The 22843-nt window shown below is 41.4% G+C and overlaps 2 protein-coding genes across 2 annotated transcripts; both read left to right on the plus strand.

Moving 5' to 3' along the window:
* The first annotated feature begins 543 nt into the window (after positions 1-543).
* LOC122665457 lies at positions 544-2039 on the plus strand. Its single transcript, XM_043861606.1, has 4 exons — positions 544-692; positions 916-1256; positions 1387-1433; positions 1551-2039. Exons 1-4 carry the CDS (start codon positions 544-546, stop codon positions 2037-2039), a joined length of 1026 nt encoding a protein of 341 aa, XP_043717541.1.
* Positions 2040-3153: 1114 nt separating this feature from the next.
* On the plus strand, positions 3154-8468 carry LOC122665458. The gene is made up of 4 exons (XM_043861607.1): positions 3154-3328; positions 3400-3521; positions 7647-8133; positions 8308-8468. The coding sequence occupies exons 1-4, from the start codon at positions 3154-3156 to the stop codon at positions 8466-8468; spliced, it is 945 nt and encodes a 314-aa protein (XP_043717542.1).
* Positions 8469-22843: the final 14375 nt, after the last annotated feature.

Raw genomic sequence — 22843 nt, forward strand, 5'->3', positions numbered from 1 at the left:
GGGGAGTAACTCACTGACTCAGTAGTGGTGAAGAAGGTACTTAGAACTCTACCAGATTTTTATAATCCAAAAGTTTCAGCAATTGAAGAGTCAAAGAACTTGAATTCATTAAACCTGGATGAAGTTCATGGAATTTAAACAGCTTATGAAATGAGGATGATCAAGCCCAAGCCTATAGATAAAGAAGCAGCTTTCAAGGCTCTTACGAAGTTAAAAATTAAAGAAGAAAAAGAATCTGAAGATTCTAATGATTAACTCATAGCCTACTTGGCTAGAAAATCTAAGAAGGGAACAGGCAAACACAAGGGAAAGTCTCCTTTTAAATGCTTCAACTGTGGAGGCATTGGACACTTTGCTTCTAAGTGTCCCAAGAAAGGGAAACTAAATGAATCAGAAGATGAAGGTGAAGAGGAAGAAGACAATGACAAAAAAGGAAAGAAAAAGTTATTTCCAAAGAGAAAGAAAACCTACTTCAAGAAGAAAAGTTTGCTAACTAAGAAGGATTGCTCCTCTTCTGAAGAGGAAATAGATGAAGTCCTATTCATGACCATTGAAGATGACAAATCACTTGCAACACAAGAAAAATCTTATGATGAAGAAGAACCTGAGGGTAAAGTTGACTATGTGGGTGAGTTGTACTCTGCTTTGATTGATCTCAAAGAGGAGACGAAGAAAAACAAAGAAATGAAACAGTAACTTGGGTTAGAGACAACAATCAAAGAGTTGACAGTCACCATAGAGGAAATGGATCATGTATTAAATTATACCACCTTCGGTCTATCTCTCAAGTGCACAGAATGTGAAAGACTTGAAGAAGAAATTGAAAAAGTGAGAATAGAACTCGAAGGAGTACAAGAGAAGAGTTATCTTGAAGCTACTACATCAACTACCCTAGTGACTATCTTGAAATCCAAGGGCAAAGCAGTTGAGAAGAAACAATGTGCTAGATGAGATCTTGAGTGTCCAGAGATCACCCCACATCAAAACTGGACTTGGTTTTTCTCAAAGTGAATCTTCAAATACTATAAAGACCAAGGGAAATGGAACTGCAACAAACCTAGTAAGATTTATCAAGGAGCAACAAAAGAATTCACATGTTGACAAGTCTACCAAGCAGAGAATGGACAAAGATGGCTACACTAAAGTTAGTTATCAGAAATTCATAGATCAGAACAGAGATTCAAGGCAGAGTCAGAATTTCAAAGGGTATTGTTATGGATGCAACAAATTTAGGCATAGAGTGCAGATTGCAAAAAGTAAAATAAAGCAGTGACATTCAGTAGAAATAGCAGGTTTGCTCCTTTGGCAGAGGTTAGAGTGGAGTGCATCAAGTGTTTTAGAGTGGGACATATTGCAAGGTATTGTTATACTATTCTTCATTCATAGAGGCATCCCAGAAGAATTGTGAGGAGAAACACCCCCCACAGAAGCAGGTACAGAGACATACACAGACAACTCAAAGAAAAACTAGCAAAACTATAACAGTATCTGACAAAGCAGTGTGGGTTGAGAAAGGATAGAAGAAAAGAAATGATGGTTTGATTGTGCAGATAGCTTTCAAGGCTCACAGCAATGAGGCACCATGGATTCTTGATAGTGGATGCTCCACCCACATGACAGGTGATAAGGATAGGTTCTTGAGCTTGAATGCAGTGGAAGGTGGTTCTGTAAGATTTGACAACAATGATGGGGCCAAGATTAAAGGTAGAGGTTCAATTAAGCTAGACAAGGGAAAGCTCAAATCCAACAATGTCTTGTATGTGAGTGGGCTCAAACATAATCTCCTCAGTGTGAGCCAGTTATGTGATGATGGGCATGCAGTTCTTTTCATAAAAGAAGAATGTGTAATCAAGAAGACAAAGAATGGCAAGACAGTGGTGGCACAAGGAACTAGAACTATAGGAAATCTATATGTCTTATTAGATGTCGGTGAAGATAAATGCATGTTGAGCCAAGAGGATGAGAATTGGCTATGGCATAGAAGGTTGGGACACATCAACTTCAAGAATCTTGCCAAGCTTAGTAAGAGGAAGCAGTGAGAGATCTTCCTAAGATTAAGAGACTTGCAAATTATGTTTGTGGGCCATGTCAAAAGGGGAAACAAATTAGAGCTACTTACAAGCTCAAGGAATATCACACAAGTAACACACTAAACTTGATTCACACAGACTTGTGTGGTCTTATGAGAACAAAGGCCATTGGAGGAGAAAGCTGCTTCATGCTTCTTATTGATGAGTGTACCAGAATGACCTGGGTATCTTTTCTAAAGGACAAGACAGAGGCATTGGACAGTTTTATAGTTTTCAAGAAAAGAGTTGAAAATGAAACTGGAAATACAATAAAATGCTTGAGGTCAGACCAAGGCAAAGAGTACACATGGAGAAAATTCTTAGATTTTTGTGGTGATCATGGGATAAAGATCCAACACTCTGCAGCAAGGACTCCACAATAGAATGGAGTGGTGGACAGGAAGAATAGAAATATTTAAGATATGGCAAGAACAATCCTCTCTGAAAATAATGTAGCAAAAAGGTTTTGGAGAGAGGGAGTCTACAGTTCAGTGCACATATTAAATAGGTGTTTAATGAGACCACATGAAACCAAAACTCTATATGAGATGTGGCGTGAAAGGAAACCTACAGTGAAATACTTTAAAGTATTTGGATCTAAATGTTTCATCAAGAGGAAGGAAGACAATCTGGCAAAATTTGACGACAAGGCTAAGTGGCTGATGAAGGTATTTTTTTGGGTTACTGTTCCAAGAGCAAGGCATACAGGTGCTTCGACAAGCGACTGGGGAAGATTGTAGAAAGCTCAAATGTAAAGGTAGATGAGAATCTACCTCACCCTAGACCTATTATAATAGAGGATCCGATTTTTTAAATTGTTGAAGAGGATGAAGTGTTGGAGACCAAGAAGCCACCTGTAGAAGAGTCTGATGATCATGACACTGATACAGAGACAAAGAGAGATGGCAGACTAAAAGATAATAAGTGGACAAAAGTTCATCCTCCTCACCAAATCATTGGTACTTTAGATGAAGGAATGCAAACAAGAAAAATAAGGAAAAGCAAGGCCACATTTGAATTGATATCTCAAGAAGAGCCCAAAATAGTATATGAAGCTAGTAGAGATGAACACTAGGTGAAGGCAATGAATGCGGAGTTGGATCAAATAGAGAAGAATAATACTTGGGAATATGTTCCTAGACCAGCAGACAATAATGTCATTGGCACCAAGTGGGTGTTCAGGAACAAATTGCATGAAGATGGGCAAGTTGTCAAAATCAAGGCCAGATTGGTGTGCAAGGGATATGCACAGTTGGAAGGTATTGTTTTGATGAAACCTTTACTCCAGTGGCAAGACTGGAGTCTATCAGAATGTTCTTGGGATTGGCAGTCTTCAAGGGGTTCAAAGTGTATCAGATGGATGTGAAATCTGCTTTTCTGAATGGTGATCCAGAAGAAGAGGTCTACACTGAGCAACCAGATGGATTTGAGATTGGTGATAACCCAGTTATGGTATTTAGGCTCCAAAAAAAAATATAGGGTCTGAAACAAGCTCCAAGGGCTTGGTACTCAAGACTTGACACTTGCCTGCTGCAGTTGGGTCTGAAGAAGGAACAATGGACAACAATCTATATGTCATGACAGTGGGTAGTAGTCAGTTATTAGTTGTTGTGTATGTGGATGAAATTATCTTTGGAGGTCACTGTGACAGGGTATGTTAGAAGTTTACAAAGAAGATGAGGACAGAGTTTGAGATGTTCATGCTTGGAGAGTTATCCTATTTTTTTGATTTTGCAAGTGAAACAAATGGAGAATGGCATTTTCATATCTCAAGTGAAGTATGTCAGGGAAATGTTAAAGAAATTTATGATGGAGGATAGTAGACCAGTGGGAACACCTATGGTGGTTGGTTGCAAGTTGAGCTCTAGTGATGAGTCACCCTCAGTTGATCAGACTCAGTACAGATCCATGTTTGGGAGTCTTTTGTACCTAATAGCATCAAGACCTAACATTCTACAGTCAGTGTGTCTAGTATCCAGATTCTAGGCTAGCCCAAAGGAAACACATCTTCTAATGGTGAAGAGGATTTTCAGGTATTTGAAAGGGTCTATGGAATATGGGTTATGGTATTCCAAGACCGAAAAGTTCACACTCATGGTCTTCTCAGATGCAACTTGCGCTGGTAGCATTTATGATAGGAAGAGCACCAGTGGAGGTGCATTTTATTTGGGAAGAGTTTGGTTGCTTGGCACAACAAGAAACAGGAGTCAGTGTCATTATCTACAGCAAAAGTTGAATAAATAGCAGTTGCAGCTAGTTGTAATCAGGTGATTTGGATGAAAAGAAATTTTTTTGATTTTGGCATTCAAAGTGATGAGCCTGTGGTTACCAAATGTGACAACATTAGTGCAATCAACACCTCTAAGAATCCGGTGCAGCATTCAAGGACCAATCATATTGACATCAAATATCATTTTCTGGAAGAAAAAGTGATGGAAGGTGAAGGGAGGTTAGAATTTGTTCCCACAGAAGGTCAAGTGGTTAATATCCTCACAAAGCCGCTTCCCAAAGATAGTTTTAAGAGACTAAGAGAAAGGCTTGGAGTTGTGACTCCAATGGAGAGAAGACTTACACAGTAGAAGGCAAAGGTGTAGGGGGAGCAAGTAAGAGAGTGCATAGAACGCCAACTCTCCATAGGATAGGAAGATGCGGTGGGCATTCCTATGGTTGAGTCTATGTAGGGAGAGTTCTCATGTAGGGGGAGTTCAATTACCCTTTGTATTTGTTGTCAAAGGGGGAGAGAGAGTACACTTGTAGTTGTTGTTGCCAACAATTCCAAAGGGGGGAGATTGTTGGTCCATTGACAGTAGTGGTAATGGATTGTGATTGTTGGCAACCAAGTGCAAACATGTTCGTAGGTGTTTTTGGGAGGTTTTGGAAGTGTTTAGGGGTATTTTAGTCCTTTTACATCACTCAGGGGTAGTATGGTAGTTTGGAGAGAGAAATTGGGTGGTGGGCTCACACACTATGGACCCCACAAAGGGTGCCTAACATGGCTAAGGTGGCAGCCAAGTGGTTGGGTAGTGAAATGGTTGAGATGATGTGGCATGGTAATGGTGTAGGCAAAAGAAGAAAAAAATTGGAGCATTTGCTACACTTTTGAAGTCCATTCTTAAAAGAGCTTCCCATACTTAGCCAAATTTTGGCTTCATTTCCTTATGAAGCTTCTGTAACCGTTTTTTGAGCTTTTTGTGCAACAGGGGTTTTAATTGCAATTTATTAATAATATGGTCTATAGGGGCATGAAAAGATTAACATAGGGGCTTGATTGTAAAATACAAAAATTAAGGTTTTAAGACATTTTTTTGTGTTTTGGTAATGAGGTTTTAGACTTCTAGCCTTCAACGATTGGATTTTTTAAGGGAACTTTTATGTTTTGAAAAGATTCCATTTAGTGGAATATTATTGGGTTTGAAAAAGCACTAGTTGACCGTACTTAATTCTTGAAGAGATAATGTTAGATTTTGGAACGATAAGGCATGCTTCTCAAGAGTTCTACTTTAATGGCTGAATTTATAAAGCCTTTTCAAAGATAGTCTTTAGATTCCATGTCTTTGAATTTGATTGGAAGTTCTTAAAGAATTTTTCTCTATTTCCAAGTACTTCATTCAATATGTGTGTGGAGTGTGCTCCAAATGCTCTCTTGAGATGTCAATAGTGCAGCCCTGGTTCATTGATGTTTCTTACATTTGGCACAAATCCAGATCCGAGGGCCAACATGCTTTCTCTCCAAAGGAGACAAGATGAAGGGTCATGCGCGAATCGCATCGTACGAACCAACCACAGTGTGACACATCATTTGACGATTGACGTGATCAGTCTTTACTTTTTGACTTTGATCCGACGCTCTTTATGGCACCACAGCACTCGATGCACAGTTGATGATCCCTATTTAATGAGATCATGTGTGCCCTCATGGTCCTCTGATTCTATGCGTCGCCGGCTCACCATACACCGGTGCTAAAGATTCCATTCTGAAGCTTCTCATTAGACAAAATTAAAAATACCATAACTCCCTCATCTGATGGTCGTTTTGGTCCATCCAAATTACAGTGTGCTTGTTTTGAAGAGGTCTATCTCCCTATAATAGAAAAGTAGAGCTGTTTTTTATGAAAAGAAGAAAAAATATATATTACTTCGAGGGAAAACTTACATTAAGGTTATACATAAAATTGGACTTAGTGTTTAGGGCCTTGTTCGCCCAAAATTTAAGAATGTTAGTTAGTTTGTCATTATCACATTAACAGTAGGACACTTCTTTAGAAATGTCTGCCACCTGCAAAAAAAGGTTAATGATTTCCAAAGGCCATGGAGATTGGGATGGAGATGGAAGAAGACCGAGCAAAGTCTTGAAAAATTTAGATTTCATGAGTGAAAGCTCTCCTCCCTTTGAAGAATGCATTGAAATTAGTTCGTCATGTATTATGAGCATTATTTTGAAGGCCCATTGAAGTGAGGATGTGTGTGGTGGTGCTCCTATGAAGAAGAAGAGCTCAAGATTGTTGATTGTTGAGTATTGATGGTGGTTTAAAGCTTTTCAATGATCAAGTGAAAATAAGAAGGGGTGCCAATGTACTTGAAGATTCAGGTCTCCTCTAGCTTGAGATCAGCTCAAGATTCCAATGATACCTAGAGATTTCTGTAAAGCCACTCAGAGTGATACTGTTAGGGGGTAGTTCTAAACTTGCAAGTCTTTTGTATATTTGTATAGATAGAATATTGTTGATAAATCTGTGGCATATGTTTTAAGGGAGTGGTACTTGCATGTACTTTGTTTTTTTATTCATATATATTGTAACTAGTTAAGTGGGTGCTTGACTGGAAGAGGGGTAGGTGGCCTAGCCTTAGTGGGTGCTTAGGTGGAAGCAAGTGTTGCAACACCTGGACTATAGTTGCAGTTGAATTTGCAGTCTGTATTGAGTAAATACAAAACCTTGGTTAGGGTATTACTTTGTGGATGTAGGCAATTTGTCGAACCATGTATATCTTGTGTACTATTCTTGTATTTGTTTAGAAGTATTGTGTGCTGTAGGATGGGGTGCACAACCTAGTATGCTTAGCCACATGGTGGTTACAGTGCGGGTGAGCATGTGACTATAATGTGATTGTTTGTGCAAGCAAGCTCAGTGGAAAACAGTTGGGAGTAAAAATTGGAAAGATTTATAGACCCTGATTCACCCCCTCTCAATGTCAATCTAGGAACTTCAATCGGTATCAAAGCTTGGTACCCCAGGGAAGAAGTTTAATAGCTTTGAGTTTAGACTTAAGAGGCGGTGAAATGGCATCACATGACAGTCATGATGGTCACAATAGGATTCCTTATATTGATGGAACAAGTAACAGACTTTAGAGAGTAAATATGGAGGCCTACCTGAAATCATTGGGTTACAATGTTTGGATGGCAATCAAGGTAGGATACACTCCCTCCATATCTGAGATTTTTGTTGAGCCTGAGATAAAAAAAAGTTAGAGAATGATGCAAAGGCTCTAAATGCTCTTCATAGCTCTGTATCTCCAACTGAGTTTGCTAGGACTGCAGGATGTACAACAGCCAGGGAAATTTGGGACAAACTATAGACTGTTCATGAGGGAGATGAGAAGATAAAAGAAGCAAAATTACAGCATCACAAGAATATGTTTGAGGGTTTGAGATTGATTGAGGATGAGGTTATTGAACACTACTTGAACAGAGTAAATGAGATTGTCAATTCCATTAGAGGATTGGGGGAGCAACTCACTAACTCAGTAATGGTGAAGAAGGTACTCAGAACTCTACCAAATTTTTACAATCCAAAAGTTTCAATAATTGAGAAGTCAAAGAACTTGAATTCATTAAACTTGGATGAAGTTCATCGAATTTTAACAGGTTATGAAATGAGGATAATCAAGCCCAAGCCTATAGATAAAGAAGCGGCTTTCCAGACTCTGAAGAAGTTAAAAATTAAAGAAGAAAAAGAATCTGAAGATTCTGATGATGAACTCATCGCCTACTTGGCTAGAAAATTCAAGAAGGGAACAAGCAAACACAAGGGAAAGTCTCCTTTTAAATGCTTCAACTATGGAGGCATTGGACACTTTGATTCTAAGTGTTCCAAGAAACTAAATGAATCAAAAGATGAAGATGAAGAGGAAGAAAGTAGTGACAAAAAGGGAAACAAAAAGTTCTTTCCAAAGAGAAAGAAAACCTACTTTAAAAAGAAAAGTTTGTTGACTAAGAAGGATTGATCCTCTTCTGAAGAGGAAACAGATGAAGAAAATGACTCAGATGATGAAGTCCTATTCATGACCATTGAAGATGACGTATCACTTGCAACACGAGAAAAATATTATGATGAAGAAGAACTTGAGGGTGAAGTTCAGTGGCAAATAGTTGGGAGTAAAAATTGGAAAGATTTATAGACCCTGATTCACCCCCCTCTCAGTGTCGATCTGGGAACTTCAAACAAAAGAAGTGATCAATTTCAATTGACTGCTTAAGGGTTCTTATACGGATGGCCTTAAAATTTATCATATGGTACTTTAGTTTCTACTAAAATTCTATGAAGGTGTTGATCACATAATCAACTATTTATCTGGTAAACTCTGCCCAAATCGCACTCTACCATGTGTGACATAAGGCGGTTTAACGGCTACAATATGAGGAAAACATTCTATGAGTCATCCAATTGAGATGAAACCCAAAAATAGGTTGTGTGTAATCCATACTATCCATCCACAATTGGTTTTTTTGGTCTATAAAAACTTTACTTTTGACAAAGATCAAGAGTGTAGATACATATTACAGAAGAATTCTCAATTAGGACTCAAAGATTGACCCAAAGACTGGTAGACTTGTGAGGTTGTGAAGAGTAAAAATGGCATTTTTATGGCTTATAGTACCATTGAATGACAACAGCTGACACCTGAAATGACCTGTTGAAAGAAGTGAACCTCGTTTGCTATGAAGCAATAGAGAGTAGACAAAAAAGAGTGAACCTCGTTTGCTGTGAATTTTCCGGCATTGAAGATTTGCTCAAACAGTTCTCCACCTAAAGCATACTCCATTACTATAACTAGATGAATAGGAGTCAACATGACTTGCAAAGAACCACACTGAAGGATCACTACTCAAATGTCTTTGAAAAGAGAAAAAAAAAAAAAAAACACTGTAAAAATAATGCCTTCTTAAATTGGATTATGTATGGGTGTCGAAGAGATCTGTTGCTAATGATCTCTTTGGTTACATTCTCATCGGTCTGCAACCACATAACAAACACAAACAATTGAAACAGAGCTCTACCTATTCATCAAAGCCCAAAATTGAGTTTGATTAATATATAGAAACACAGTCTTATTTCTAAGAATTCGAAAGTGAAGAAGAGGCAAGGAGCAACCTCTATTTTCTCGCCTAGTTTCAATTTATTTATTACTAATGCTATGACTTTGATATTTAAATTCCTAGTAATGTTGGCTGGAATTAGGACTATGTTTTCCAGCTTGAAATTTGAAAGTTATGACAGAGTCCTAGACGTAATAGGAGAAATCCATCAGCAGGTAAATAGCTTAGAGATACTATGGAAATGATATGTAATTTATTAACTCAATAGGGTGAGTGTTATTATGGAAACTGGTGGAAATTGAGGCCTAATATTCTCTCTAGAGCGTGCAAGGTAGGTATCTGGTGTAGCACTTCTTATTATTAGGATCCTAATGGCTTGAGTTGTTGCCTATTAAACTCCTTTCTTTCTCAGTCCAGTTACTGAAGTTCAAAGTACTCCCAAAACTCAACTGGAGACCCGAATGCCCTTGACTATCTCATTTTCCCTGGCCATTGGTGCAGTTGAAGTTCTTTTTTGTTTATTAGGGTTGGTGGTTTCTTTTTAGTAGACGTGTGCCAACATCGGTGTAGTCATATAATATCTCCCCCACCCCTCTCCTCTCTTTGTATGGCAAAGTGAATATATTTTCTTTTTGTTAACATATACTAAGTCTAAGTGATTTGTTTTTTCTTGATTTCAACTCATACAAGATCAGGTGAAATTTAGTTGCAATAGTACATGAAGTGATGTTTAATATCTCAAGTAGTCACTTTTTCAAATTTAGAGGAGCAAAACTAAGTTTCACTAAGTAAATTATAGATGAAACTCATGATCTTTCTCTTGGTTGATGTTGATCTATCTTGATATTCTTTTCCTAGCTTGATGCTGCTATTGAAATTTGATTTCTTGAGGTGTTTTTATTTTCCTTGGTTCTTTATAATTCTGGTTGAAGTCCTTCATCAGAATTTGCAACATCAGCATGAAACAAGAGGCCACTGGTAATGGTCCTAACAATCAACACAACCTTTGCAGCACTTACTAGACCTACTGACCCCATTGGTGTTGTCATTAAATATTTTATAGCATTCCAAACCAAAGCTGGTTCAGAGATCTAGATTGAAGTTTCATTCAAGCACTATGGAATTATAAGGAAAGAGATTGAGGAAATAAGTGAAGAGCAAGTGCTTTTGTTCATTTGGCAAGGATAGAAGCTATTAAATCCGTGCCCAAAACCCGATTTAAGGCCCAGTCTAACCGGTCTAGTTGAACTTGTGTAGAATCGACGATGGCGTACTCTAGAGAACTATGGGTGATGATACTTAAACTATCTCACAAGATCATTGACCTTGAGACGGGGGAGGTCATCGAGACTAGGTTCATCGACAAGGACAAGGCAATTTTTCGATAAAGGTGTATTCTGGGCATTCCCTCCGCAGGTGGACCCACAAGGCCCACACCGGTTTCCTATACCACTTTACGAAGACTGGGGGTAAGCCATTATTCATGTGTTCCACTTATAAAAATAATTAATATTACATATAGTTAGTCGATTGGGCTTGGGTGTGTAACACCCTTTTAATTTAAGAATAGAGGTGGCCTATGGGCCTCATTAAGTTTTAAAGCCTAATGACCTGAGCTAAGACCCAAAGTCTATGCCTACCCAAACATGCCTAATCTAAATAAGACCCTAAGGCCTTAGACTTAACCAAACACACCCAAGATGACTATGTGAGGTAAATAGGGCTACAACCACTATTCCCTTCTCATTCTAACTCTAAATCGGTTTGGGGAAGGAAAAGAAGAGAAGAAGAGAAAGAAGGAGAGGAAGAAGGAAGAGAGGAGGGGAGGAGGATCCACTCACCTCGCCACCCCATTTGGTAAGTTCCTCACCTAACCACCTGTCAAACCCTGCTCCTGATTGACTGGGATTTTGATTGAAGGATAGGAACCCCTGACATGGCACCCAAGCACAGTGTGGAGTATCACTCCAGTGATTGAAATTGATGAAGAAACCCTGAGGATGACCTCCTACATGCCTGTCAGAAGATGGATCACTAACCCTTGCAATTGCATAGCCCATAGCATAATGTACTACCTGGACTGCAGGTATTCTCTCTCCTCTCCATAAATGTGGGTCCCACCCCTGAAAATGAGTGTACAAGACCCTGAGTGACATGTGGGTACAAGGCTTTGACCCTGGGTCAAACCTCTGTGCAAGCCCACAAAGTTACAGCCCTGCTGAAATCTCTGGGCGAGGCAGACATCACCCAGAGACATCGCCTAGAGTGGAAAAATTGATTATTTTAATATTTTAATCTGTGGGGACCACCCATATTGGACATGGGCACCCTCCATAGGTTGAGGGGAGTCTGAGGGACCACCTCACACCCTTGGATCACTGTGGACCCCACCTGAGTGCCCAGAATGGCTGTGAATGCAATCAAAAATGCATTCTCAAAACAGGCCTTAGCAGCCAAACAGGCCCTAGTCAAGGGCTGGGCTATAAATAGGAGTGCTTTGGGCTCATTTAGAATCCTTTGCACTGTTGAAACCGTGGAGGGAAGGAGAAGAAAGAAAAGAGAGAAAAGAGAAGGAGAAGAAGAAGGAGGAAGAGAGCAGCCCTGCCTCCAAGGCCTGGATTCGAGCAGCCCTAGACCTGTTCCCGTATAGAATCTGAACTCATACCCCTACTCCCTTGCTGCTACTATTCATCCTTATATTTGTCTGAGTTTTGATGGATTTTTGGCCACTGGCAGCCCAGAACAGTTGGGGGCTGCCATGAACTATCTCAGATCCATCATGCAAACATGATGCATGAAGGATCTGAGGATTTGGTGTTGATTTTGCTGCAGTTCTTCACCTGAGACTAAAACCTTGGTTGTGCTTGACTGCACTGCCCTGTTACACCAAGAATAGGCAGTCTAGGGCCCAGATTGTGTGCCCTGGCTGCATGGAACCTAACCCTAGGTGGTAACAACCTTGGATTACTGTTCTACACATAAGTCCAGCCTTGCATGAAGTCAAAACCCTGTTTTGCAACTGTTGATATCCTGAGTTACTATTCATTGGGCTATTTGGGCAGCTCCTGGCAGCCAAGTGGTGGGCCTAAGTGAAAATCCACAAGGACCAATGCAAAGTATACCCCTGGGGGTCCAAGATGACCTAACATGCATAGGTAGAAGATCCATGCACTGCCCATGGTTCAAAACCTTGGAATCTCAGCCTGATTCCGATTTTGCAAACTCTGGGCGATGCAGACATCGCCCAGTGAATGAAACTTTACTGGATTGATGAACTGACCTGGGAATCTTCACCCTTGGTCCATAAATCAGTATTTGGAGGTGGTAAATTATCAAAACACCCCTCCCCACATCTGTCCACATAAATGAACACCTTGGGAACCCTAGTAGGCCCCGTAGGACTTGGAAACCCTGTCTATGATGGTCCTGCAGCACTGTCAAGTTGGGGATTGTACTGTGAGACTAAAATACCCTAGGAACATGTACTACTATGGAAAATGACCAATCTACCCCTAGGCCACCATCTCTGGATGATGCACCAGGACATAGGCCTAAGGCCCAGTGCAAGGCCCAGAGAATTCCAAGTGATGACCAGCTGTACACCGAGTCAACCCAGTAAGCTTAGATCAACCCTAGGACATCCAAAAATAGTTTGGAATATTAAATGATAAATTTCTTATTTATATCTAGGATTTGATCCCGTGCTCGAGGCCTACAGCCAAATTGCAGCTAGAATAGAATTTGCGACTGAGTTCTTAGAACAAGACCCAGGTGAGTGAAATATTATCGTGTATGTGCGTGTAACATTAATATTATGCCGGCAATTAAATTCTTTACTTAAAATGTTGTGTTATTTAATTCAGTTCAATTACTCAAAACTATTACACATTGTATGTCTGTTGATCAACTCTGTGATTATATCATGATGACTGTGAATGTTAGACTAGATGTCGTAGTCGGCTTGGAAAAGAGACCGGTGGTAGCCCATAGTATGGGATACGGTTGACACCGCCCGACTCATACGATGCCATATAGACGTGGGGTTAGAGTTTCATCACCCGTGCTACGCACCCTTGCCAACAGGGGTTAAGGTGTTGGATGACTGCGAGGACAACCGTAAAACCTCAGGCGTTTACGTCAGGATGCCTCAGCACAGCTGGGATACCCCAGGGCAAATATGCCGGGTAGCCTCGGGCTACAAGCTTGGGAAGCACCAATAGGTGAATCATGGCTATATGCCACATATAAAGTTTATCCTTGAATTACATGTCGGGAAGCACCGAAAGGTGAAATATTATTAAGTCGGTTACCTCACAAGTTCAATCTAGAGGGCTGGTCGGGCTGACCTGGGTAGGGAGATGCTAGAGCCGGCTGGTTCTCTCTGACAACTCAATGGGTGTATCACGAGAAGGGGTAACCAAGCCCACACTAGGGATACATGTATTGGGGATTGTAGTAGCACTAACCTACCTTAGTTGTATTAATAGGTGGTTAATCAATTAATCTAGACTTGCATATCATGTAGGAACATGTGGATTGTGGTTGCACATGCATGCATGATGATATGTTTTACTCACGGGCTCAGTGGGGATCACACTCTGTTATATATGTTTTTCTTTTAGATGATTGTGCAGATCGATGCCACTGTAGCATAGAGGCTCATTACGAGGAGGAGAGCCCTCGTGATTATGATGCTATTGGTATGGACTTCGACGGAGGTCATGCCGATGATGCGTAGGTTCTCGGTGGTCATTGATGAAGACCAGTGAGGGGCACACTTGATGCTTTTTGTCTTGGGGACTCCTTTTTGTTTTTGGTAGGAGTTTATCCTCATCTCTGCTTTTGGTTTACCTTTAGTCTTTTCTTTCTTTTTGGGGTTGAGTTATCTCACCCTGTGTATATATATGTATTTCCTTTTGGCTTATATACTTGTCAGCTTTTCTTTTCAGTTTGTGGGTTGTACTGGGGGAATGTGTCAGAACTTATATATGTATATATATCACAAACATTCCCATATCGCTATGCTTTCTCTTTCTTGGTTGTACTTGAACATTATCTGTAGCACCCTAATCTTACTTGCAGTAATGTTACGAATGTGGGACCGTGAATGTATTAACTGCTTCTAGATCCATGGGATTTGGTGGATTGTCATTATGCAATTCGAGTCACCTACCTAATCCTCCCAGGGGGTGGTTTGGGGTGTAACAGAGCTTGGTATCCAAGCGTGAGGCTCTTCTTACATTCACGGGATGCAGAATAGGAAAAATAAGTTTACCAACATTAAAACATGTAATAAAGTAAAAGCTACAGGGGAGGTAGATGCAATTAAATAACAAAGATGCATAATTACATTAACATTAAGATAACTGTGGCCAAGCCACTACATAAGGTTGATTGAAAGTACTACTTTCAAATTTACATAAGCTGACAAAAAAAAATAACTACATACACCACGAAAAAAAAAAGAGATACATAAGCTAAAAAAAAATGTAAGATAATGTGAGTCAGAACCACGTAAAGTCGAGTCAGTGGCTGGCTGGAATACTACTCTGGTGGAGGCAAATCACTCGGTGGAGGCTGAGACTGGCGAGAGTCAACGCGCTAGAATCTGTCCCAAAAGTCCAGGCAATGCTCTACAGATCCCACTCTACCCTCAAGAGAAGAGAAGCCCCGATCCATCCTCGTAGACAACTCGGTGAGCTAGGTGCTAAGGCCCTGGAACTGAGACATCATCTGTGACCACTCAAAGGGCTCTGGCACATGTGAGCTTGTAGCACTTGTCGCCTCATACGTGGCAAGTCTATAAACTGTGCACCTACCCCCTCAAAGTCTCCCTACTCCTCGCCCTGCATGTGTCCCTCATCTCCCTCAAGGTCACCCTGCATCTCACCCTGCATCTCCATCTGCTCCCCCTCCTCTGGGTCACTCCCTGACTCTCCTGGTACCTTCATCTTCAAGATCGAGGTCTTGTTGATGGGTCTAGACCTGTCTCTCTCCATGTACTCTCCATCCAAAGGAACCTCAAAGTGTCGGAAGGCCAAAGTAAGGAACTTCCCATATGGAAGGTTCCCATTAGAAGGGTTTTGGGCGTGATACAGCATAGCCTGAAGCAGTAGGTATGGGAGGTTTATAACTGGACTCCCCTTGCCCGCTCCCAGTAGACAATAGGTAATATAGGCACTCATCATGGAGATACTGCCACTGTTCCCGCCTTTCGGGTAGATGTTGTAAGACACACACCTACTAATGATGAGAGCACTAGGGTTATAGGAAGTCTCAAATCTAGGTGTGCTCTCAGAACTAATCAATGCTTTGAAGACCCTCCTCTTGGTCTCCAAAGAGAACATGTCAGAAATGTCAACCCTAGGCTTGTAATAACATCTCACCCCAGTGTTGGGCAGCCCCTGGATCCCTGCTAATGTGGTGGTGGTCAGCCTAATATCCACCCCCTTCACTCTACTCTCTAGTCCGAACTCCTGTGCCCCAGATGGCACTAGGTTGTAGTAAAAGTAACGAACCAAGTTAGGATAACAAGGTTTTGTAGGTGAAAGCATAGAGGCCCAACCCAAAGTGTTGAACCTAGTAAACAAATTGTACTGATGGAAGTCATCCACCTGTACCACCCGGCCATTCACAATCTTTAGGGACCTAAACTTGTCCCAATCCCTAAAATGCTCATACCTAGAGAAAAGGAACCGATAAAACTCTGGCTCCTCCGAAGAAGAATCATCCCTAGGAGAAGTAGGTGGCACCGTAGAAGAAGAGGAGTTCTCACTCTCGGACCATAGCCTCTTGCGTGCTACGGATTTCCTTGTCATTCAGTGACTAGTAGACATTAGGCTACAAAAAGAGAAGAAAAGAAATAGTTAGGGCCTGAGAAATTAATAAAAACCTATCCAAAACAAGAAAAATAAAGAAAAAGACCTAAATTGGGGGCAAAGGTTAAAGAACCTTACCCAAAGTTACGTAGGTTCGCGGAAAATCCGAGGAAATGCAAGGATTTGGTGTGGAAAAGGTCACACTAACCTCCAAAGGACTACCCTAGATGTTTAGGAAGTTTTAGAGAAGAAATGGAATGAAATGGGGCCCTCTCGGACTATGATATCTGAGCCCTGATTCTTTGGGCGATAGCACTAGGCGATGCATCTAACGCCCGGAGACATCGCCCAGAGATTTAATTTTTACTGTTTTTGTGTTACAGCTTGTGGAAACTTGGATTTTGCCTAAAAATGCCTCAATAAACAATAAAATAAAATTTTTTTTATAAAATATTCATAACATGAATAAAAAAAATTTTTAATTAATTAATTAAATAAATTTAAATATCACCAAATAACCTATTTAGGAAAGTATAGCCATTACTTGGGGATTCTAATATAAAGATAAAACACATAGGAATTTGGGAATTTTCTTTTTGTATGTAAATACCTAATAATAGATAAATGTGTATATGCCTATATGAAATAGTGTGTGCATAAATATTTATTATTATATGCCCAATACTATGCGTGTATGAACCGAGTGGTGTGATGCTATAAAAATTTGAACATAGATATGTAAGTATGTTGTAATACGTATTTACGACTTTTAATGAGCATAGATCTTACCATACCCGCAGGCTAGGTCGGCCAAGAATAGGATCTAATAGGTTGCCTAGTCAATCTGAGCTCTATAGACGCTAAGGTACCTCGAGCCAACCCATTTATATTTTTATTGATCATAGTCACTTAAATTCCTGTAGACATGTACTTAATTCTTTTAATTAAGTATAACCTGATGGTTAGAACCTCTTTATGACAGGACCTACTACCTCAGTCAAGCCTGTGGACCCCATCATCATGCGATATATTAGGCAATTGAGAAGGAGACTGATCAAGATATGTGACATATGAGCTCATGCCGAGAATCAACTAGTAGTTTACTTAGCTCTTGCGGACGCTGGTGGACCTGTGGATCGAGCTACCTATCTATACCTAGCAGACGAGGTTAGGGACGATATAGCCTACCTTTACGTGCAGAACATCGTCACTAGTTGGAAGTTACAAAGGCTTGCCTGTTAGACTAGGTAAGTAATTATAAGACTTTTGTTTAAAATTTTAAAGACTATCATATAGTGTCATGCATAGCTTACCCTTGCATAAAATGTTTAAGAATGGAACACTAATAAAAGAAGCACCTTCTAATAAACAAAGAAGACATATCTAAGAACATGCCTTACTGGTGCGACTACATGAATTCATTGGAACTATGAACTAGGTATGTACATGTATTAACTAGGAGTTAATTGTTGACTCCGATAAGGAATGTTGGATTGTTGATCATGTTGCTCTTTTTAGAAAAGCAACCATGGTCCAAACAAGAAGCTCTTGAGGTGGTCATCGTGGAAAACATCCTCGCGTTATACCAGAGGTTGAACTGCCTAATGGAACCGAGGCCCAAAATTCTGAAGTGTCAGCTGCTTCATCAGAAGCACTAGCAGCTGCTCAAGCCACTGCTGTGGCACCTCAATCGGAAATGGCAGCCAATGAAGTAAATGTTATCATGACCACAATGATGCGGACCATGCAGCAACAACAAGAATTTCTAGGCCAGATGTCTACGCAATTTGCAACCATAATGCATGAGCACGCAGCACCACCTCCACCACCCAACCGGCCCATACTTTTTCCACCACCTGTGCCTCAATACTTAGCGGAAAACTCTACCTCCAAGGTGATGGAGAGATTCAAGAAACTCCAACCACCCGCGTTTTCCAAATTGACTTCCGAGGCAATGCAACCGGAGCGGTGGATTAGCGCCCTAGAGAAGGCATTTGAAGTGCTCGAGTGCACGAATGCACAGAAGCTGATATGTACGGGTTATCAGCTACAAAATGTGGCTGAAGCATGGTGGAAGGCTACTAAGCCAAATCTGGAAGCCACTCATCCAAATCCCACGTGGAACCAATTTAAAGAAGTCTTCTTCAAGAACTACTTCCCGAAGAGCTTTAGGGACAGGAAAGAAGCTGAGTTCACCACACTGGTCCAAGGGACCAAATCAGTGTTGGATTACCAACATCGGTTTGAAGACCTGTTCCATTTCGCTCCAGAGCACCTGAGAGGGGAAGTTAGCAAGGCAAAGAGGTTTGAGAAGAGACTCAAACCTGAGATTGGATCAGTACTGTCAGTTATGGACATCCAGGACTATGCTCAGATGGTTGACAAGGCGAAGACGATGGAAGACAGATTTAAAGAGAAAGAGAAAGAGAAAGTTGTGACGTCGCCCGGGTTAGGTAAAAGGCCAAGTAATTGTCAAACCTTCGGTTGGCCAAACAAAGCTTACCGTGGAACCAGCTCGTACCCCAATTCGACTCCGTACCGCAGGCCGAACGTGGCTCAAAACCCTTTCTACCCCACTTTTAATCGACCTACTCAACCAGCTACGAGTCAAGTGACAACGGCAGCTATGCCAGCTCGTCCAGCCACAAGTCAAGTGAGCCAAGCCTCAACACCAGCTGTTCCACCCTATAAGAGCTACGTGTGCAATAAGAAAGGGCACATGGCTAAAGAATGCAAATTGTGTGGGTATAGTAAAAACTCACCCAACCAGCCCTACGCTAGGCCTTTTCAGCCACGGGATGATCGGACGCGAGGAAAGGTGTTCACAATGACAAATGAGGAACCTGAGGCAAACCCCGATGTATTGACAGGTAAGTTCGTTGAACACTACTAAGTTATAGGGAATAACTGGTTTATTTTATGTAACCTAAATTATATACAAACCCTAGGTACCCTGAGTGTCTCAACCATACCTGTACGAGTGTTATTCGACTCGGGTGCATCCCACTCTTTTGTTTCTACCACCTTTGAGAGTAGGATGAAAGATCGACTAAGAGACATCGAACTAGTAGTCAGCACACCAATGGGTAGTGTCGTAAGCTTGAAAGAGGTCTACGAACCCTATCAGATAGAAATTTATAGGAAGAAATTGGTCACATGGCTAATAAAGTTTGATATGAAGAACTTTGACGTGATATTAGGTATGGATTGGCTATCCACCTATGGTGCAAATGTCATGTGTGCAGAAAAGAAGATTGTATTCAAGTTGGAAGATGGGTCAGTTTTCACCTATCAAAGTGAACCAAAGAGGAAACCCAGAAGGATAACCTTATCCGCCCTCCAGGCGCGAAAGTTGCTAGAAGAAGGATGCCAAGGCTTTTTGGCCATTGTGATAGACATGGAGGCAAAGATAAAACCCTTGGAGGAACTTGACGTCGTCAGAGAATTTCCTGATGTTTTTCCAGAAGATCTGACCCAGTTATCGCCGGATCGTGAGACAGAGTTCGCAATTGATCTAACCCCTAGTGCAGCACCGGTATCTAAGGCACCATATCCAATGGCACCAATCGAACTGAAGGAGTTGTAGGTCCAACTACAAGATCTACTGAAGAAAGGTTTTATTCGACCTAGTGTATCTCCCTGGGGAGCACCCGTGCTATTTGTGAAGAAGAAGGATGGCAGCATGCGGCTGTGTATCGACTACCGCGAGCTAAATAAGCTGACCATCAAGAATTGATACCCGTTGCAGTGCATCGATGACCTGTTTGATCAGCTACAAGGAGTAAGAGTTTTCTCCAAGATTGATCTTAGGTCGGGATACCATCAATTGAAGATCAAGAGCGGTGACATACACAAAATGGCGTTTAGAACTCAATACGGACATTATGAGTTCCTAGTCTTATCATTCGGGTTAACCAACGCCCTAGCAGTGTTCATGGACATGATGAACAGAGTATTCCATGACGTGTTGGACAAGTTCATCATCGTATTTATTGACGACATCCTGGTGTACTCCAAGAGTGAGGAAGAGCATGCTCGGCACCTTACCTTTGTGTTGCAGCGGTTGGGGGAACACCAGCTTTACGCCAAGTTCAGCAAGTGTGAATTTTGGCTACACCAAATTGGATTCTTGGGACACATTGTCACCAAGGATGGCATTAAAGTAGACCCAGGCAAGGTGAAAGCGGTTCTCGAGTGGGAGACTCCAAAGAGTGCCACTGAGATCCAACATTTCTTAGGTTTGGCCCGGTATTACCGCCAATTTATTGAAAATTTCTTACGCATCTCAGCACCCATGACAAAACTTACAAAGAAGGGCGCCAAGTTTGAGTGGAATGAAGCATGTGAGAAAAGCTTCTAGGAGTTGAGAAATCGGTTGGTGACAGCTCCAGTTTTGACCATTCTGGATGGCACTAGAGGAATGGTAGTGTATACTGATGCATCCAGGACAGGATTGGGTGGCATCCTAATGCAGAAAGGTAAAGTGGTCGCCTACACCTCGAGACAATTAAAGGAACACCAAAAGAATTACCCCACTCATGACTTAGAATTGGCAGTGGTAGTCTTTGCATTGAAAATATGGCGGCATTACCTATACGGTGAAAAGAGTGAAATCTTCAGCGATCACAAAAGCCTGAAGTATTTCTTCACCCAAAAGGAGCTGAATATGAGACAGAGGCGGTGGTTAGAACTGGAAAAGGATTATGACTGTGAAATCCAGTACCACCCCGGCAAGGCCAACATGGTAGCGGATGCGTTACGCAAAAAATCTCAGACTGCATCTCTCGCTTCCTTGGTCGTAAGTGAACAGTTGTTTGAAGAAGCTCAAAACCTTAATCTGGAACTCGTGATCAAAGGAACGGCTACGAAGCAACCATTAAACCTCGAGCTGGCCAAGATTATTTGGGAAGTACAACAAGGAGTCCATAAGGACCCAAATTTTTTATTGGCCCATGACAGTGCATTGAAGTTTCGAGACAAGTTGTGTGTGCCTAATGATTTTGACATCCAAGACCAAGAAGGGGATGAATGCGATATGGGTAATTGTAGACGGACTGACCAAGGCAGCTCACTTCGTACCGATCAAGATAAGTTATTCAATGGAGAAGCTTGCCCAGCTATATATTGAAAACATAGTCCGCTTACACGGAGTGCCTGTCAGCATTGTGTCTGATAGAGATCCTCAATTTACCTCAAAGTTTTGGAGAATTTTACAAAAAGCATTGGGATCTCAGCTAAATCTTAGTACGGCCTTCCATCCTCAGACGGACGGACAATCAGAAAGAACTATCTAGACTCTAGAGGACATGCTCAGAGCCTGTGTCTTTGAAATGAGTGATAGTTGGGATGCCCACATACCCTTGGTGGAATTTGCATACAAAAATAGCTATCACTCCACCATTGGCATGGTACCATTTGAAGCACTCTATGGCCGGAAGTGTCGAACCCCGCTATACTGGGATGAGGTCGGTGAACGAAGATATCTCAGGCCAGAGATGATACAAGCAACATGTGACAAGGTGGATATCATAAAAGAGAAAATCAAGGTGGCCTAGCCAAGATAAAAAAGTTATGCGGATAATCGAAGAAAGGACATCGAATTTGAAGTCGGGGAAAAGGTATTCCTCCGAGTGTCTCCAACAAAGGGATTGCTTACCTTCAACAAGAAGGGCAAGCTGAGCCCAAGATCCATTGGTCTTTATGAAATCCTCAACAAAGTAGGACCCATAGCATACCAGCTGGCATTACCGCCATCTTTGCAAGGTGCCCATGAAGTTTTCCATGTGTCAATGCTAAGGAAATACATCAACAACCCGACACATGTACTCTCAACTGAACCTGAATAGTTGGGCATGGATATGACCTACGAAGAATAGCCTTCGAAGATATTGGATAGAAAGGAGCATAACCTCCGTAACCGCATGGTCGCCTTTGTAAAGGTTCGATGGGGAAACAATCCCATAGAGGAAGCTTCTTAGGAATGTAAGGAATAAATGAAGGAGAAATATCCCCAACTCTTTGAATTACAAGGTAAGCAAATTTCGAGGATGAAATTTTTGTAAGGTGGGGAGAAATGTCAAACCCTGCTCTTGACTGACTGGGATTTTAATTGAAGGATAGGAACCCCTGACATGGCACCTAAGCACACTGTGGAGTATCACTCCAATGATTGAAATTGATGAAGAAACCCTGAGGATGACCTCCTACATGCCTGTCAGAAGATGGATCACTGACCCTTGCAATTGGACAGCCCACAGCATAATGTACTACCTGGACTCCAGGAATTCTCTCCCCTCTCCATAAATATGGGTCCCACCCTTGGAAATGAGTGCACAAGACCCTGAGTGACATGTGGGTACAAGGCCCTGACCTTGGGTCAAACCCCTGTGCAAGTTCACAGAGTTACAGCCCTGCTGAAATCTCTGGGCGATGCAAACATCGCCTAGAGTGGAAAAACTGATTATTTTAATGTTTTGATCTGTGGGGGCCACCCATATTGGATATGGGCACCCTCCATAGGTTGAGGGGAGTCTGAGGGACCACCTCATACCCTTGGATCACTGTGGACCCCACCTGGGTGCCCAAAATTGCTATGAATGCAGCCAAAAATGCATTCTCAAAATAGGCCTTAGCAGCCA

The sequence above is a fragment of the Telopea speciosissima genome, chromosome 6 (genome assembly GCF_018873765.1).
Source record: "Telopea speciosissima isolate NSW1024214 ecotype Mountain lineage chromosome 6, Tspe_v1, whole genome shotgun sequence".
Taxonomy (NCBI): domain Eukaryota; kingdom Viridiplantae; phylum Streptophyta; class Magnoliopsida; order Proteales; family Proteaceae; genus Telopea; species Telopea speciosissima.

Coding starts and splice junctions, on each gene's coding strand:
- LOC122665458 (XM_043861607.1), top strand. CDS start 3,154: ATGAATGCGGAGTTGGATCAAATAGAGAAGAATAATACTTGGGAATAT. Junction 3,329..3,399: donor GGGATATGCACAGTTGGAAG/GTATTGTTTTGA, acceptor TGGGATTGGCAG/TCTTCAAGGGGTTCAAAGTG. Junction 3,522..7,646: donor TTGGTGATAACCCAGTTATG/GTATTTAGGCTC, acceptor GACAAACTATAG/ACTGTTCATGAGGGAGATGA.
- LOC122665457 (XM_043861606.1), top strand. CDS start 544: ATGACCATTGAAGATGACAAATCACTTGCAACACAAGAAAAATCTTAT. Junction 693..915: donor AAAAACAAAGAAATGAAACA/GTAACTTGGGTT, acceptor TTGAAATCCAAG/GGCAAAGCAGTTGAGAAGAA. Junction 1,434..1,550: donor AACACCCCCCACAGAAGCAG/GTACAGAGACAT, acceptor TTGATTGTGCAG/ATAGCTTTCAAGGCTCACAG.